We start from the raw sequence: 16702 nt of genomic DNA on the forward strand, positions 1-16702 counted from the left end.
GGGGAGATCCCTCGTCGATAAGAGGACACGTTGGCCCGGCCGGAACGTTAGAGCTGGCTGCCGCCTACGGTCAGCATTGCGCTTCATGGAGCGCTGAGAGGCCAAAAGGGCCTGTTTTGCCTTCCGCCAGGCAGTGCGGCAGCGACGGATATGTTGCTGCACAGTCGGCACCGCAACCTCTTGTTCCTGATCAGGAAACAGCGGAGGGGGATAGCCGAACTGTGCCTCAAATGGTGACATACCCAATGCGGCGTGGTGCAGGGTATTGTGGGCAAATTCAGCCCACAACAACTTATCCGCCTAAGTGGCTGGATTACCTGCAGTCAGGCACCGAAGCATCTTGCCTAGATCTTGAATGACTCGCTCAGATTGCCCGTTGGACTCGGGATGGTATCCCGAGGATAAGCTGGCCGTCGCGCCAAGAAGTTGGCAAAAGGCTCGCCAGCACTGGCTAATAAACTGCGGACCCCGATCCGACACAATGTCGGACGGGACCCCATGTGCTCTCACCACATGTTGCAGAACAGCCTGTGCGGTAGCCATGGCGGACGGAAGCTTGGGCATCGGAACGAAAAGGCAAGATTTAGTGAACCGGTCAACAATCACCAGTACCACCGTGAATCCCCTGGATTTTGGCAAACCCGTGACAAAATCCAGTGCCAGGTGGGACCACGGTCTTGAGGGTACTGGCAATGGATGGAGAAGTCCACGAGGACGCTCTCTTGTGCTTTTGTTAGTCGCACAGACAGCGCAGGTACGGACAAAGTCCTTGACCTGACTCTCCATCCCCGGCCACCAAAACCTTCGGCGCAACAGCACCAGGGTCTTAGAGACTCCTGGGTGAGCCGCAAATGAGGACGCATGAGCCCATTCAAACACCTGACGTCGGACTGTTGATGGTACAAACAGCCGGTCAGGTGGACCTCCACCTGGGTCGGGCTCAACCGCTTGAGCGTCCCGAACTGTCTTAAATATGCCCCACGTTACTGGGGCAGCAATTTGGCTCTGGGGGATGATAGGGTCAGGCTCGGTCTCAGGTCTGGTTGGTTCCCACTGCCTGGATAAGGCATCAGGCTTAGCGTTTTTCGACCCTGGTCTATAAGACAGGGTGAAACGAAACCGACCAAAAAAAAGTGACCACCGAGCCTGACGGGAATTCATCCGCTTAGCTTGCTGGATAAACGACAGATTCTTGAACGCAGTCTTCCATTCATCCCCTCGCCGGATACGGATCAAGTTATACGCACTGCGTAAGTCAAGCTTCGTAAAAATTGAAGCCCGCTGAAGGGCTTCGAAAGCCGTGGCCATCAGCGGCAGCGGATAACGATCCTTAACCGTTATTGCGTTCAGACCTCGATAATCGATACAGGGGCGCAAGGTTCCATCCTTCTTTCCCACAAAGAAGAATCCTGCCCCAGCTGGGGAGGACGATGGTCGGATGAACCCCTGATCGAGTGCCTCCTTGACATACTCCTCCATGGCGATCCTCTCCGGTCCCGACAGGGAGAAGAGGCGCCCCCTAGGAGGAGAAGTGCCAGGAAGCAAGTTGATCGCACAATCGAAAGGTCTGTGTGGGGGCAAGTCCCGCGCCCGGGACTTGCTAAACACCTCCTGCAGGTCATGGTACACGGGGGGTACCCGGGCCAAATCAGGGGTCATCGCCTCAGGCGATGATGGCGCCGATGACATGCTCACTTGCAGCAGACATGCATCCTGGCACCGTGTTCCCCAAGCAAAGATTGACCCGGTTTGCCAATCAATTTGGGGATTGTGCTTCCTCAACCACGAGTGTCCCAGCACCACTTGGAGCTGAGGAACCTGGGTCACTAAAAATGTGATCCGCTCCTCATGCCCCCCCAAACGCATCGTGAGAGGAGGCGTTTGGTGCGTGATTGGACTCCCGGCCACCGCCCGGTCGTCCACAGCATGAACCACAATGGGAACTCGTAAGGGTTGAAGCTCAATCCCCAACCCGCGTACCAGGTGGCGATCTATAAAATTTTCCACCGCGCCTGAATCGACACAGACTTTGAGATCAGTATTCCCAGAATCCCAACGCAACGACGCGCAGAGGAAAAGACCCTGCTCAGGGATGATGGAACGGCTCGCCCCCGACTCCCTGCCACGAGAGCGGCCTACTCGTTTAACCGAGGTCGGGCCCTCGAGGCGGAGTCGGATGGTAATGGGGTGGCCCCCCGGGTCGATCCTAGTTGCATGGGTTCGGGGTCCTGATCTCGCAACACGGGCTGGGGCTGGCCTTGAGGCCGACAAAAGGGTGGGTGAGACCCTCGCTCCCGGGATCGTTGTCGGAGTCTGGTATCGATTGAGGTAGCTAGGAGATAGAAGGCCTTAAGAGAAGTGGGAAGTTCTCGAGTGGCCAACTCATCTTTAATTCTCTCTCCTAGCCCGCGATGGAAAATAGCAACTAATGCCCCCTCGTCCCAACCGCACTCAGCCGCCAGAGTGCGAAACTCGATTACATAATCAGCGACTGAGCGCCCTCCTTGGGACAATTCGAGCAGGCGCGGTCCCGCCTCCCTTCCCCCTGTGGGATGGAAGAAAGTGTCCTTCAGAGCCTCTTTAAAAGAGCGCTCCGAAGAACACTCGGGGGCATTCTGCTCCCAGAGGGCGGTAGCCCACTCCAAGGCTTTACCAGATAGCAGAGATATAATAAACACTACCTTGGAGCGCTCGGAAGGGAAGCGAGAGGGTTGCAGCTCGAAAGTGAGGGAGCATTGTAGGAGGAAGCCTCGACATTTCTTCGCCTCCCCTGAAAAACGCTCGGGGGGCGGAATGGAGGTTTCAACTCCTACAGGAGGCGCTGGGGGAGCGGAAGAATGACTGGGGCTACCCGAACCGGCTGCCAGAGTCGGCAACAGCTGGGCAATTTCAGTCACCCGCTGTGTCAACACTGACAGCGCCAGCTCGTGTCTCCCCAGTGCGACCCCCTGGTGACGAAGGACGTCAGCCATGGGAGGAGTCTCTGCTGGGTCCATCTATGGTCGCACCTTTCTGTTATGAAGAGAGGCTTTAGGACCCAAAGATGCAGAGAAAAATTATATTTATTTACAATAAATAATAATTCTTTACAACACAAATGATAATAATTAAACAAAAACGGAAACTGGCAAAACAGAAAACGATTCGGGAAAGCCCGAACGGAGCCGCTGGCTTGCTGGCAACTGAAAAAGAGAAAAAGAACAGAACAAAACACAAATGAAACAGTCTGCCTATGCGAGGCGCGAACCCGGGTCGCTCGCTCGCAAAGCGAATGCGTATCTCACCACACTACACCGTGGCTGAGACAGACGCTGCCCCTATGCCTTATAAGGAGCGTTTAAGAAAAGCGAAACCCTGGACACTGTCCGAGGAAATCGCGCAGAAAAAGGTAAACGCCTTTTAAAGCGTGAATAATCGGCTGTGTCACCAGCAAGGCGCTGGGAAGGAGCCGATCTACATGAAGGAAAGAAGAGAGGGGAGGCGCGGATTCGAACCGGGGTTGTGCCGTTGGTAATGCGGCGTTCAAACCGCTGAGCCAAACTGGCGCAGACGAACCCAGTATCCGCTTAGTGCCTTAAAGGGCTGCGGTAGTTGGAGCGAAGCGTCTAGCGTTAGCCCGATGCTACTCACGTTAGCCGGGCGCCTAGCAACGCTGAAAACAAACCGCAGCTCGCGGGCTGCACCAATCGCACCGTCTTTCCCTATAAAGAGAAATAAAACCCTCAATACCTCGACCTTGCGATCTACACACCCTTGCGCCCTTTTAGCGCCTGGGGTAACCGAACTGGCCCTGAAAAGGGTACGGGCTGGTGCAGTGCAGCATAGCCCAAAGAACAAAGAACAAAAGGTGCGACGCCTGCAGTCTGGCGACGCCCCCTTAAATAGGGAGCTCGCAGCTGCAGGTCGTTCGCCCTAATCAGCTGGCCTCCTATTTGAGGCCATGCTGTTCCTTGTTCTGTAACGCCTGCAACGCTGGGAACTGGTGTTACGTTCACCAGGCGTCGCAGGCACCCTAACACCATGACTGTGTTTGACATTGAACTTGTGAACTGATGAATCTTGTGTAACCATTAACTACCTGTCCTGTCGTTAATGTAACTAAAGTGTGTAAAACAACATTAAAAACCTAATAATAAATAAATAAATAAATAAATAAATAAATAAATAAATAAAAGCAAAAAAGGTTTTATTGAAATCACAAATCACAAATAGGGTCAAATATCTTGCAAAATTCCTTTTTTTGTTTCAGATGGTTGCTAGGGCAGCTGAACTGAACTGTTTTTAACAAGTGTGTTAGGGTGTAAAAGATAAAAATGGACATTCTGAGAGCTGGCAAAGGCAACCTAAGCCTCATAGACATGCCAGACAGGACAGCACATCTCACCTAGCATGGAGAAGATCTGAAGATGAAAGTTGCTGGGAGGGTCTCATGGCACAGGTTGACAGGCCTCCTCGTGCAGCTCGTCCACACAGCTGTCTTGAGGGCAAGCTTTCTGATGACTGGCTACAAAAGCTTGAGAACCTCCAGGCTCATCCTATAAAACACCAGGTCCATGCTTTTGTCGACCAAACTACATCTATGCCTGCACTGCCAAACCAGAGAGGCCCTAAATCCCCGGACTGTTTAGGACATTCATACTTCCAGGCAGGGGAGAGGACCCCCTGCATTAGCCCCAGTTTGGCAGAAAGCTCTTTGAGCAGCCTGGAGTCTCTGCAGTCTCAGTCTGGTCTGGAAAAAAAGGAAAGAGTTCAGATTAGAACAGCACTCAGTCCTCAGATGGCCAAACTCTGCAGTTTTGTTCCAGTCCAGTTTGGATGGCTGCCTCTGCAGACACATGTGGTGAAAAAAGAAAGGCCTAACAATACCCATGAACATGAAGGTGCCACATGCCAGGTAAGAGCTAAACTACATGTCACGTGATCATTAGTTTTTTGTACGTGTAATTTCAATAACATTAATATGGAGTCACAGTTACCACTCTTGTGCAAAGAGTTAACTCAAGATTCATAGGCAGGTGACCTCATATTTACTGGCTATTAAACACTGATCAGGTACAACATTATGACCACCTTTTTGTTTCTACACTCACTGTCCATTTTATCAGCTCCACTTACCATACCAGATAGTCCATCTGTTTCTCTACATACTTTTTAAGCCTGCTTTCACCCTGTTCTTCAATGGTCAGGACCACCACAGGACCACTACAGAGTAGATATTATTTAGGTGGTGGATCATTCTCAGCACTGCAGTGACACTGACATGGTGGTGGTGTGTTAGTGTATGTTGTGCTGGTATGAGTGGATGCTGACACAGCAATGCTGATGTAGTTTTCACTGTCACTGCTGGACTGAAAATAGTCCACCAACCAAAAATATCCAGCCAACAGCGCCCCGTGGGCAGCATCCTGTGCTCACTGATGAAGGTCTAGAAGATGACCAACTCAAACAGCAGCAATAGATGAGCGATCGTCTCTGACTTTACATCTACAAGGTGGAGTGTCTACTAGGTAGGAGTGTCTAGAGTGGACAGTGAGTGGACACGGTATTTAAAAACTCCAGCAGCGCTGCTGTGACTTATCCACTCATACCAGCACAACACACACTAACACACCACCACCATGTCAGTGTCACTGCAGTGCTGAGAATGATCCACCACTTAAATAATATCTACTCTGTGGTGGTCCTGAGGGGGTCCTGACCATTTAAAAACAGCATTAAAGGGGGCTAACAAAGCATGCAGAAACAGATGGACTACAGTCAGTAATTGTAGAACTATATAGCTTCTATATAGTAAGTGGAGCTGATAAAATGGACATTGAGGAGGTGGTTTTAATGTTATGGCTGATCGGTATATATATATAGCCATATAGAGGGAATGAAAATCATAAATCATGTGTAATTAGTAAACCAGCAATACAGCTACTGCTGGGGTCAAAGACTCGTCTGTGCAGGTGAAAGAATAGTTTGTCAGACTCACCACCAAATAATAAATACAAAATTCCCGGGGCTGACCACTTGCAGTAAAGGCATGTAAATAGCTAAAGGACAAGTCAAATTTGAAAATCACATGACTATCACTTCACATGAAGCTTTTAAATGTTTGAACACTTGGGATAGACGTGTATGGGCTGCTTTAAATTGCTCCTTGATGTAAACTATTGAGTAAATATGTAAGGTTGTGATGCTCTGTGATAAATTGGTGTGCTAAACTGCACAGAGCTTGCTTTACAGCATGCGATTAGGTTTTGAATGATAAAATAATGGGACTGTAATTTTTTGTAGGTGAAGCTGAAGCCTCCTATCACACCCGTGTTCAAAAGCATTTCTGTCAAAGCACATGGATCAGCACAAAGAGGTAGTTATCTTACTGAATTGATAAATAATTTCAGCAAAAGTTAATTCTTAAACACATTGCATCCACATTTTAGTCCTTTACTACTACCAGAAGTATATCACTCACTCACTCACTCACTCACTCACTCACTCACTCACTCACTCACTCGCTTATCCAATCAGGGTCGCCTTGGGGGCTGCTGGAACCAATCCCAGCTTTTCAATGGGCGCAAGGCACATAGTAACACCCTGGACGAGGCACCAGTACATCGCAGGGCAGACACACATACATATACACACATACACACCCACTCACGTATAGGGCAATTCAGTGTCTCCAATTAACCTCACTTGCATGTTTTTGGACTGTGGAAGGAAACCAGAGCTCCTGGAGGAAACCCACACAGACTCGGGGAGAACATGCAAACTCCACACAGAAAGGACCCGGACCGCCCTGCCTGGGGATCGAACCCAGGACCTTCTTGCTGTGAGGCGACAGTGCTACCCACTTAGCTTGAGGCGACAGTGCTGCCCCAGAAGTATATTATACATATGCATATATTATACATAGTGCATAATATATCAAGTTTAAATTCACTTACAATGAAGCGATGTACAGGGACATATTATAAGAATTTAATTTCATTCTTTGGAGAATAAATAACTTAAAAAGGATTAAAAAAGAGCAGTAAAGTGAGTGCATATCCTATTTAATCTTCTGACTCAAATTCCCAGTTGAACTCATAAATGCCAGTACATTGTTTTGTTTAAAAGAATAAAGTAAAAAGATAATATGTCCATAAATGAAAGAGAACAGATGCACTGAGAATATATTACAGAACAAAACAAAAGAGCTTAATACTCATTTCCCTCTCCTGTAATTATACGTATTTGTTTTTCTATGATAGTGTGGTTTTCATTGTTTGCATCAGATTGTTACATCAGGGCAGTTTCCTCACAACTACCATGGTATAGTAATAAACACTACATTTTTGAATCACTTTATTTCCTAAAAATTATATTTCCTCAAAGGATGCTTTATGTTCTACAACCCCAAATCAGAAAAAGTTGGGACAGCATGGAAAATGCAAGAGTTTCTTACATTTGCTTTGACTTTTATTTGATTGCAGACAGGATGAACCTGAGATATTTCATGTTTTATCTGCTCAACTTCATTTCATTTATTAATAAACATCCATTCCTGCATTTCAGGCCTGCAACACATTACAAAAAAAGTTGGGACAGTAAAGCATTTACCACTTTGTAATGGTGCCATTCCTTTTCACCACACTTAAAAGACGTTTTGGCACCGAGGAGACCAAGTGATTTAATGTTTCAGCTTTAATTTTGTCCCATTCTTCCTGCAAACACGTCTTAAGATGTGCAACAGTACGGGGTCGTCGTTGTCACATTTTTTGTTTTAAAATTCTCCACACATTCTCTATTGGGGACAGGTCAGGACTGCAGGCAGGCCAGGCCAGTCCAGTACCCATACCCTCTTCTTCCACAGCCATGCCTTTGTAATGTGTGCAGCATGTGGTTTTGCATTGTCTTGTTGAAAAATGCATGGAGGTCCCTGAAAAAGATGACGTCTTGAAGGCAGCATATGTTGCTCTAAAATCTTAATGTATTTCTCTGCATTAATTAATGCTGCCATTACCTTTGGCAAGAGAACTGAAACAGCCCCACACCATGACAGATCCTGTCTTTCTGACTTGTTGCTGATAACAGTCTGAATGGTCCTTTTAGTCTTTGGTTCAGAGCACACGGCGTCCATTTCTTCCAAAAAAGACCTGGAATACTGGTTCATCTGACCACAGTACACATTTTCACGGTGTGATGGTCCATCCTAGATGCCTCAGAGCCCCGAGAAGTTGATGCTGCTTCTGGACATGGTTAACATAAGGCTTCTTTTTTGCACTGTAAAGTTTTAAGTAGCATTTGTGCATGTAACTCTGTATTGTAGTGCTTGATAAAGGTTTGCCAAAGTAATCCCTCACCCATGTGGTTATATCAGCTATTGTTGAGTGGCGGTTCTTGATGCAGCGCCGTCTGAGGGATCAAAGATCACGGGCGTTGCTCTCTTAGCCTTTATGCACTGAAATTCCTTCCGATTCCTTCAATGGTTTAATGTTATTATGCACTGTAGAGGGAGAAATATGCAAATCCCTTCCGATCTTTCTTTGAGGTTCATTGTTTTTAAACATTTCAATCATTTTCTCACACATTTGTTGACAAACTGGAGATCCTCTGATCATCTTTACTCATCAAAGACTCTTCCTGGACCCTTTCCTGGATGCTGCTTTTGTACCAAACCATGATTACAATCACCTGTTGACATAAACTGTTTGGAATCACATCATTATTTAGCTTTTTCACCTCATTACTAGCCCTAAATTGCCCCCGTCCCACCTTTTTTTGGAATGTGTTGCAGGCCTGAAATGCAGGAATGGAGGTACAGTATATTAACAAATGAAATGAAGTTGAGCAGATAAACCATGAAATATCTCAGGTTCATCCTGTCTGCAATCAAATAAAAGTCAAAGTAAATGTAAGAAACGCTGCATTTTTATTTTATTAGCATTTTCCATACTGTCTGATTTGGGGTCCATAATTTTCTCATTGGGGGTTGTAAATAAAAGTGATCCAGAGTGTCAGGTGTCAGACTACCAGCCTTGTTTGATTTCTCTCACTAATGCATTCCAAACAGGAAAGCCATGTGAGTTATGGAGGTTTATATCATCATAATTACTTATTTATTTAACTTGATGATTTGCTTTTATGATTTGTTTACCGGTGGTAAGTGTACATGTCAATCATATTTGAGAATGCAGCCTACTAAAGAGGGGTGTGTAGTCTTTAAGCTTTGTATAGTTTTAGTACTTCTTTTCTGTTATTTTCCTAATTTTATTCATTTTCAATTCCCATCCACTGTTTTCCCCTAATATAAAAGAGTCTGGAAGGATGCCTCGAGACAGATATGTTCTTTTTTGCTTGATAATAAACACACACACTTTTTAAAAAATTTTCTCAGCTTTCCTGAAACTGTGAAACTGATGGCTACACAGATGGATACATACAAGAATAGCTGGTGTCTGATCATTAATAAGGGAAATGAAAATGCCACCCCTTTCCCCCAGATAGCAGTTTTGGAGGCCCACTGCCCTGCAGAGCTTTAGGATTTCCCTACTTTCAACACACCAGGTCCAACTAAAGAGCTTAATTTATGTCTTCTTTAGCTGAATCAATTATGTTGGTATGGGGCCAATTCTGGGCCAAAGGTTTAAACCATTAGGGATACAACAATGTATTTAAAATAAACAGGAGGTGAAGTTTAAATTAGAATTTTTTTCTTTATTTATTTATGCATTTTCTCCTGATTTAGCATAGTCAATTTGTCTTCTGGGCGGCGCGGTGGCTCGGTGGGTAGCACTGTTGCCTCACAGCAAGACAGTCCTGGGTTCGAACCCCAGGTGGGGCGGTCCGGGTCCTTTCTCTGTGGAGTTTGCACATTCTCCCCGTGTCTGTGTGGGTTTCCTCCGGGAGCTCCGGTTTCCTCCCACAGTCCAAAAACATGCAGTCAGGTTAATTGGAGACTCTGAATTGCCCTATAGGTGAATGGATGTGTATGTGTGTGAGTGTGTGTCTGCCCTGTGATGGACTGGCACCACGTCCAGGGTGTTACTGTGTGCCTTGCGCCCATTGAAAAGCTGGGATAGGCTCCAGCACCCCTCCCCCCACGACCCTGATTGGATAAGCAGTTAAGACAGTGAGTGAGTGAAGTTATCTTTTGCATCACTGATTGCGTTCCAAGACCCAACCCACTTGGTCCGGTCATTTCCCCACCCAGCAGACACAGTGGTCAATTACAGTCTGCTGCAGGCACTGCCAATTGTGCTTGCTAGATGGCGCCCAGCCGACCGGTAGCAGAGCCGAGATTCGAACCGGGGTGTTCAGAATGTTGGTGCTGGTGAGTTAGTGGAATATCCCACTGCACCACCTGGACACCAAAAGTCTTTTAAATAAATTAAATATTTGCATTTTTCACTTTTATTTTGATATTTGATGTCACATTTTAGGTTATGTTTTTAGATTTAGATCTTGTTTTTTAATTATTTTTTTTTTTTTACTATTTTAAATCTTATATTTTTGGCTTCTGACCTTTTCTCCACTTTTAGATCTGATTTTTCCCTTTCAGACTGTTGAACCTGATCTGGAGTGGGGGGCAGGGCATCCATGGAGGGGGCGTAGTATCAACAGTGAGGGGTGTGGTGTAATGAGTGACCTTCTTCAATGTTGCCTGCAAGGAATATAGTCAGTAAAATGACTCAGACACTTGGCAATTTAATACTTAATTTTTTACAGCTCCACAAGGCAGCTAGGAGTTCTAAAGAGGCCAAAAATACACAGATCAGCCATAACATTAAAACCACCTCCTTGTTTCTTGTTTCTACACTCACTGTCCATTTTATCAGCTCCACTTACCATATAGGAGCACTTTGTAGTTCTACAATTACTGACTGTAGTCCATCTGTTTCTCTGCATACTTTGTTAGCCCTCTTTCACCCCGTCTGTTCTTCAATGGTCAGGATCCCCACAGGACCACTACAGAGTAGGTATTATTTGGGTGGTGGATCATTCTCAGCACTGCAGTGACACTGACATGGTGGTGGTGTGTTAGTGTGTGTTGTGCTGGTATGAGTGGATCAGACACAGCAATGCTGATGGAGTTTTTATACACCTCACTGTCACTTCTGGACTGAGAATAGTCCACCAACCAAAAATCTCTAGCCAACAGCGCCCTGTGGGCAGCATCCTGTGACCACTGTTTAAGGTCTAAAAGATGACCAACTCAAACAGCAGCAACAGATGAGCGATCGTCTCTGACTTTACATCTACAAGGTGGACCAACTAGGTAGGAGTGTCTAATAGAGTGAACAGTGAGTGGACACAGTATTTAAAAACTCCAGCAGCGCTGCTGTGTCTGATCCACTCATACCAGCACAACACACACTAACACACCACCACCATGTTATTGTCACTGCAGTGCTGAGAATGATCAACCACCTAAATAATACCTACTCTGTAGTGGTCCTGTGGGGGTCCTGACCAATGAAGAACAGGGTGAAAGCATGTAAAAAAAGTATGTAGAGAAACAGATGGACCACAGTCAGTAATTGTGGTAAGTGGAGCTGATAAAATGGACAGTGAGTGTAGAAACAAGGAGGTGGTTTTAATGTTATGCCTGATCAGTGTATTTCAGGATGATAATGACTCAATACATACTTTTATTAGTATTTAAAAGTAGTTTCATAAATGACTATCCCCCCTTTCCACCCTATCATCAAATTTAAACATTTTAAACAAAATGAGGCTACACAAATGAAACAACCTTCAGTAGCTTACCCCTTTTTAATTGCCAAGAAAATCCAACCTCATGCACCGTTATGTGTGTGTAGATTCTTCAAGCATGAGCATCATCATTAACTCAGTATGAGCGGCCAATGGCCAATATAGCCTGATCTGTCACTAAGGAGAACAAAGGGTTGCCAAGTCTGCTACTTTTTCCTCCCACATATTCCCAGTTTTTCTAAAACCTGAGGAGAAGCAAATTACCTTAACCCCAGTGCTGCAACCTAAGTAAACAACACCTGAACCATTAAGATGAGCACTCCACCTGGGAGGGAAACATTGCCTGTGAGGCCTTCAACTGTCAGGTGTTCATTACTATGGGACAACGTTTCTGCTTCTGCAGAAGAGAAAGACATAGGTCATGGGACACAGTAACTGTCAGTCAGTGGAAGGGTCAACATGGGAACAAGGGCATGGTGCAAACTATCATTAACGGGTAGAACCCAACAGGAGAAAGATTTTCAGTTTTTTTCTGACTCTTCACATACACAAGCGTACACTTCCCACACACACACACACACACACACACACACACATACTCACTCTCCCTGCTCCACCAGCTAAATATAATGATGCAATGTTGGTTTGGTCAACATGAGCAGCACTTTGTTGACTATGTAAACACACACAGCATGAAATGAAACTTTTACTTCCCACCCTAGCTGACAAAATGTAACATCTCTTTTAGCTGTCATATACACTCAACTAAACTAAGCAATCTGTCTGACATACAGAAGAGGCAGCTGGAGTCAGGGGAACTGCTGGACTCACTTGGATGCCTAGATCTAGCTTTCAGCAGGTAACTACATGTCATTATATTCTAAAACATTTAAATTCTATTTTTCAGTGTATAGCTTTTTTCTGTTGTAGAAAACCTGATTTAACTCAATAAGTTAAAATAAGCGTGTGTTAGAAAACATAAAAATTAAATCTTTATTCAGGTCTGTAGTTCACGATGTAAACAATGTAAATGATTTAAACATAGTAAATGCTGTTGTTAGTAAATACTGTATGTTTAGTGATCAAATACATAACTTTATTCTAAACATAGAAAAACATGAATAATAACGAAACCAGAAAGTCTGATAAAGCAGGAAATACATTGCTATCTTAATTTCCATGCTACTGATTTATACTGTTATTCCTAAATGCTGTAATTAATTACTTTTGAGAAGTTTTGACTGTAAACATACAACCCCAAATCAGAAAAATCTGGGACGGCATGGAAAATGCAAATAATAATAAAAAAAAGAGTTTCTTACATTTACTTTGACTTTTTTTATTTGACTTTTGACACCACACTCGGTGCACACAGCATCCATTTTTTTCAAAAAAAGACCAGGAATGCTGATTGCCCTACCCTAAGTTACTTTACACTATACAGTAAAAAGACATGATATAAAAGAAGTAAAAAGTGAAGGCCTGATTCTTTGTTTTTTTAAGCTAAAGGTTGGACATTCTCTCATTTCAGCTGTAACGGTGACCGTCTCAGTGCACTGCGTCTCTGAGAATGATTTGGACCTTAATTTGGCTTGATACACTAGCTTAAATACTGGAATGTAAATTCGGTACATCCGCCTGCCTACCTGACACTGATTAGGCAAAGCAGTGTCATGCTGGGAATAAGAAAGCAATCTCATGTAACACTTGAGCAAATAATAAAGATGAGTTTTGGCTTCAAACTTAATTAAATTATCCTTCAGCTCCCCTAACGCTGAAGCGGTTGCTACGGCAACACGGAAAGCCATTTCCGTTGAGGAAGCATCGGAATAGAGGATTTTAAAGTGAGCTGTAAAGCTTGTGACCATAAACGAAAATAAACTGCTTCATTTCACATGAGGGGTCTCAACATTTAAATTATTTTTTTTGCCAGGCTGCTGATCAGAGACCCACTGGGGCAAAGAGGGACCTGGATACGGCATATGATCAGACAACCACTGTGCAGACCATCAACGCTTTGCCACGACCAACCCCAATGCACAGGAGAGGGAGTGCACCACTGCCCTGCACAGCATCACCTAGTGTTGGGAATAATACTCCAAAATATAGGAGCTCCATAACTTCCATCACTATGACCTCAAGGAGGGTCACTCGCTCCTCCAGCCTGCCTGATACAAACTTTCCCACCCAGATTGGTTCAAGATCACCAAGTCCTATGGCCCTGAACAACAAGCACATTGGCTCCTTTAGGCAGGCTCCGCAGAGAAAAGCCATTGCAGTCAAAATTACAGAACAGAGAGAAGTGACCAGAAGAATCGTCCAACCAAAGGCCAAGAATGGCCATGCCTATAGGTTACCTTTTAGATCTAATACTATTGATAATGATTCCCCTTGTTTCTCCAACATCTACAATAGAAGAAGCCCTGATCCAGCCTTTTCTAGGGTTGACACAATAGAAAACCATAACCAACTGACTGTCAGAGAAAACCATATTCCTACGCTCTTTGATATCTACAGCAAAGAATGTTATTCTCCACTATCTATTAACCAAACCACTGTTGATACCCACCAACCAGTGGTCCTTAGGAAAAAAAACACAATCATCAAAGCAATGGAGCACAAAGAAAACCATAACCGAGGCACTAATGAGGATGGGAGGATATTAAACTACAGGCACAGCTACACCGAAGGTTTTAAAGCCACCAGTTCACAAGCATATCAAAACTGTCCATCATCCATAGAAGATACTGAATCTGGGTCAGCTCCTAGGCTTGTCCACTCAGATGCTACTAACAAAAAGGTAACAGAAAGGTACAAATCCTCATTATCCTTGAAACTGAAGGATCCATCCATTCCATCCTTCAAAGAACCCTTAATGAACAAACCGCATCCTAATCGCAGACCGAGGAGGCCTGCTAGTTGTCATGCTACCCTGTTTAGCCCTGCTGAGCATAGTGTTAATGCTTCAAAAGATCCTAAAATTCAGAGCAGGAGAGCTGCTTCTCCCCATGAGACAAATATTGATCATTCAAGCTTCACTGGCAGTAGCTCAAACAGGTGCCTAAACTCCGAAGGAGGGCCAGGCAGCCATGAGAAGATTAACCTAAGAAGAGCAAGATCTGCTTCGAATGTGGGACAGAGCGATATCCCAGGAAACCAGCATTTTACTCTCATTAAAGTGCCAGGTAGGAATTCTTTCTAACAGCAGATATATACACCGATCATCCATAACATTAAAACCACCTCCTTGTTCCTACACTCACTGTCCATTTTATCAGCTCCACTTACCATATAGAAGCACTTTGTAGTTCTACAATTACTGACTGTAGTCCATCTATTTCTCTACATACCTTTTTAGCCTGCTTTTACCCTGTTCTTCAATAGTCAAGACCCCCACAGGACCACTACAGAGTATGTATTATTTAAGTGGTTGATCATTCTCAACACTGCAGTGACACTGACATGGTGGTGGTGTGTTAGTGTGTGTTGTGCTGGTATGAGTGGATCAGACACAGCAGCGCTGCTGGAGTTTTAAAATACTGTGTCCACTCACTGTCCACTCTATTAGACACTCCTACCTAGTTGGTCCGCTCATCTATTGCTGCTGTTTGAGTTGGTCATCTTCTAGACCTTCATCAGTGGTCACAGGACGCTGCCCACGGGGCATTGTTGGCTGGATATATTTTTGGTTGGTGGACTATTCTCAGTCCAGCAGTGACAATGAGGTGTTTAAAAACTCCAGCAGCGCTGCTGTCTTATCCACTCATACCAGCACAACACACACTAACACACCACCACCATGTCAGTGTCACTGCAGTGCTGAGAATGATCCACCATCCAAAGTAATATCTACTCTGTAGTGGTCCTGTGGTGGTCATGACCATTGAAGAACAGCATGAAAGGGGGCTAACAAAGTATGCAGAGAAACAGATGGACTACAGTCAGTAATTGTAGAACTACAAAGTGCTTCTATGTGGTAAGTGGAGATGATAAAATGCACAGTGAGTGTAGAAACAAGGAGGTGGTTTTAATGTTATGGCTGATCAGTGTATATATATTTATATCCATGCCCTGAAGCAGATCATTAGTGTTATACGTTATACATTCTTTTTTTTCTTTTCCTTATTTTCTGTTTCATTTTCTCATTTTCACTCGCTTTCATTTTCTGATGCACTTCTTTTCATGCATATTCTATTACCAGCTTGCTTCCAGCAACAGAGCGTGTCTTTCTGGGGAAATTATCCACATGAAAGCCATAAGCAGCTAAATTCACAGTAGCCAAATCAAAACACACACATACACACCCAGTCATTTACATTGGTGTGAAAAAGTAATTGTCCACTTTCTGACTGGCTGTATTATTTTTGTCATGTTTAAGTATTTTAAGTATTTTTAGTACAAATAACTGGTTCACACAATTTGGCTTGATTTTAACCAGCTTTGTACAGAAAATAGTGGAAGAAAGTCAGTATGAACGGCTTACAAAGCCATAACGCTCTAGGACTCCACCTAACCACAGTGAAACCACAGCTATTATGAAGACATGGAGAAAAAATGGAACAGTGATGAATTTACCCAGTTTCCTAAAATTACTTATTTAGGAAATCATTAACTGTTTCATAAAACAGCTTAAGTAATTTAGACATCTTTATCCTCAGCCAAGGTGAGTGTTCCTGATTTTCCACAGTATGAAAGGGACTTGTCAAAACAGGGTTTCAGTAGAAAAGGCAGCAAAGACTGAGGAAATCACAGCTAAGCAACAGAAATGTCAGCGCTTAACAGACATTATGACAAAAGCACCTGGATAATGCCCAAACATTTTGAGATAATGGACAGACAGAAACCCTTTAACAAGGAGGGTTTATGTCATTATCTCCAACCAAAAGCCAACACAGCCTTTCATAGTTTAAACAAGTAAAAAGAATAAACATGGCAAAGGTGGTGTGGAAACGTGATGGTGTTTTGCTGTGCCAGGATCTGGATGAGTTTATATGACTAATAAATTTCACTTTATTAA

General features: G+C 44.4%; 1 protein-coding gene across 4 annotated transcripts in view; it reads left to right on the top strand.

The window, feature by feature from the left end:
• The first annotated feature begins 12418 nt into the window (after nt 1–12418).
• The window catches only part of LOC134321266 (uncharacterized), a 41776-nt gene continuing 37492 nt past the window's right edge, over nt 12419–16702 (top strand). For 2 of the 4 annotated variants that reach the window (XM_063002906.1, XM_063002904.1), the window contains exons 1-2: nt 12419–12544; nt 13619–14870. In XM_063002906.1, the coding sequence (XP_062858976.1) occupies nt 12521–12544; nt 13619–14870 (1276 nt within the window). In that variant the 5' untranslated portion in view covers nt 12419–12520. The remainder of the gene's footprint in view (nt 12545–13618; nt 14871–16702) is intronic. The other 2 variants (XM_063002907.1, XM_063002905.1) reach the window with 2 other exon arrangements.

The sequence above is a fragment of the Trichomycterus rosablanca genome, chromosome 10, assembly GCF_030014385.1.
Source record: "Trichomycterus rosablanca isolate fTriRos1 chromosome 10, fTriRos1.hap1, whole genome shotgun sequence".
Taxonomy (NCBI): domain Eukaryota; kingdom Metazoa; phylum Chordata; class Actinopteri; order Siluriformes; family Trichomycteridae; genus Trichomycterus; species Trichomycterus rosablanca.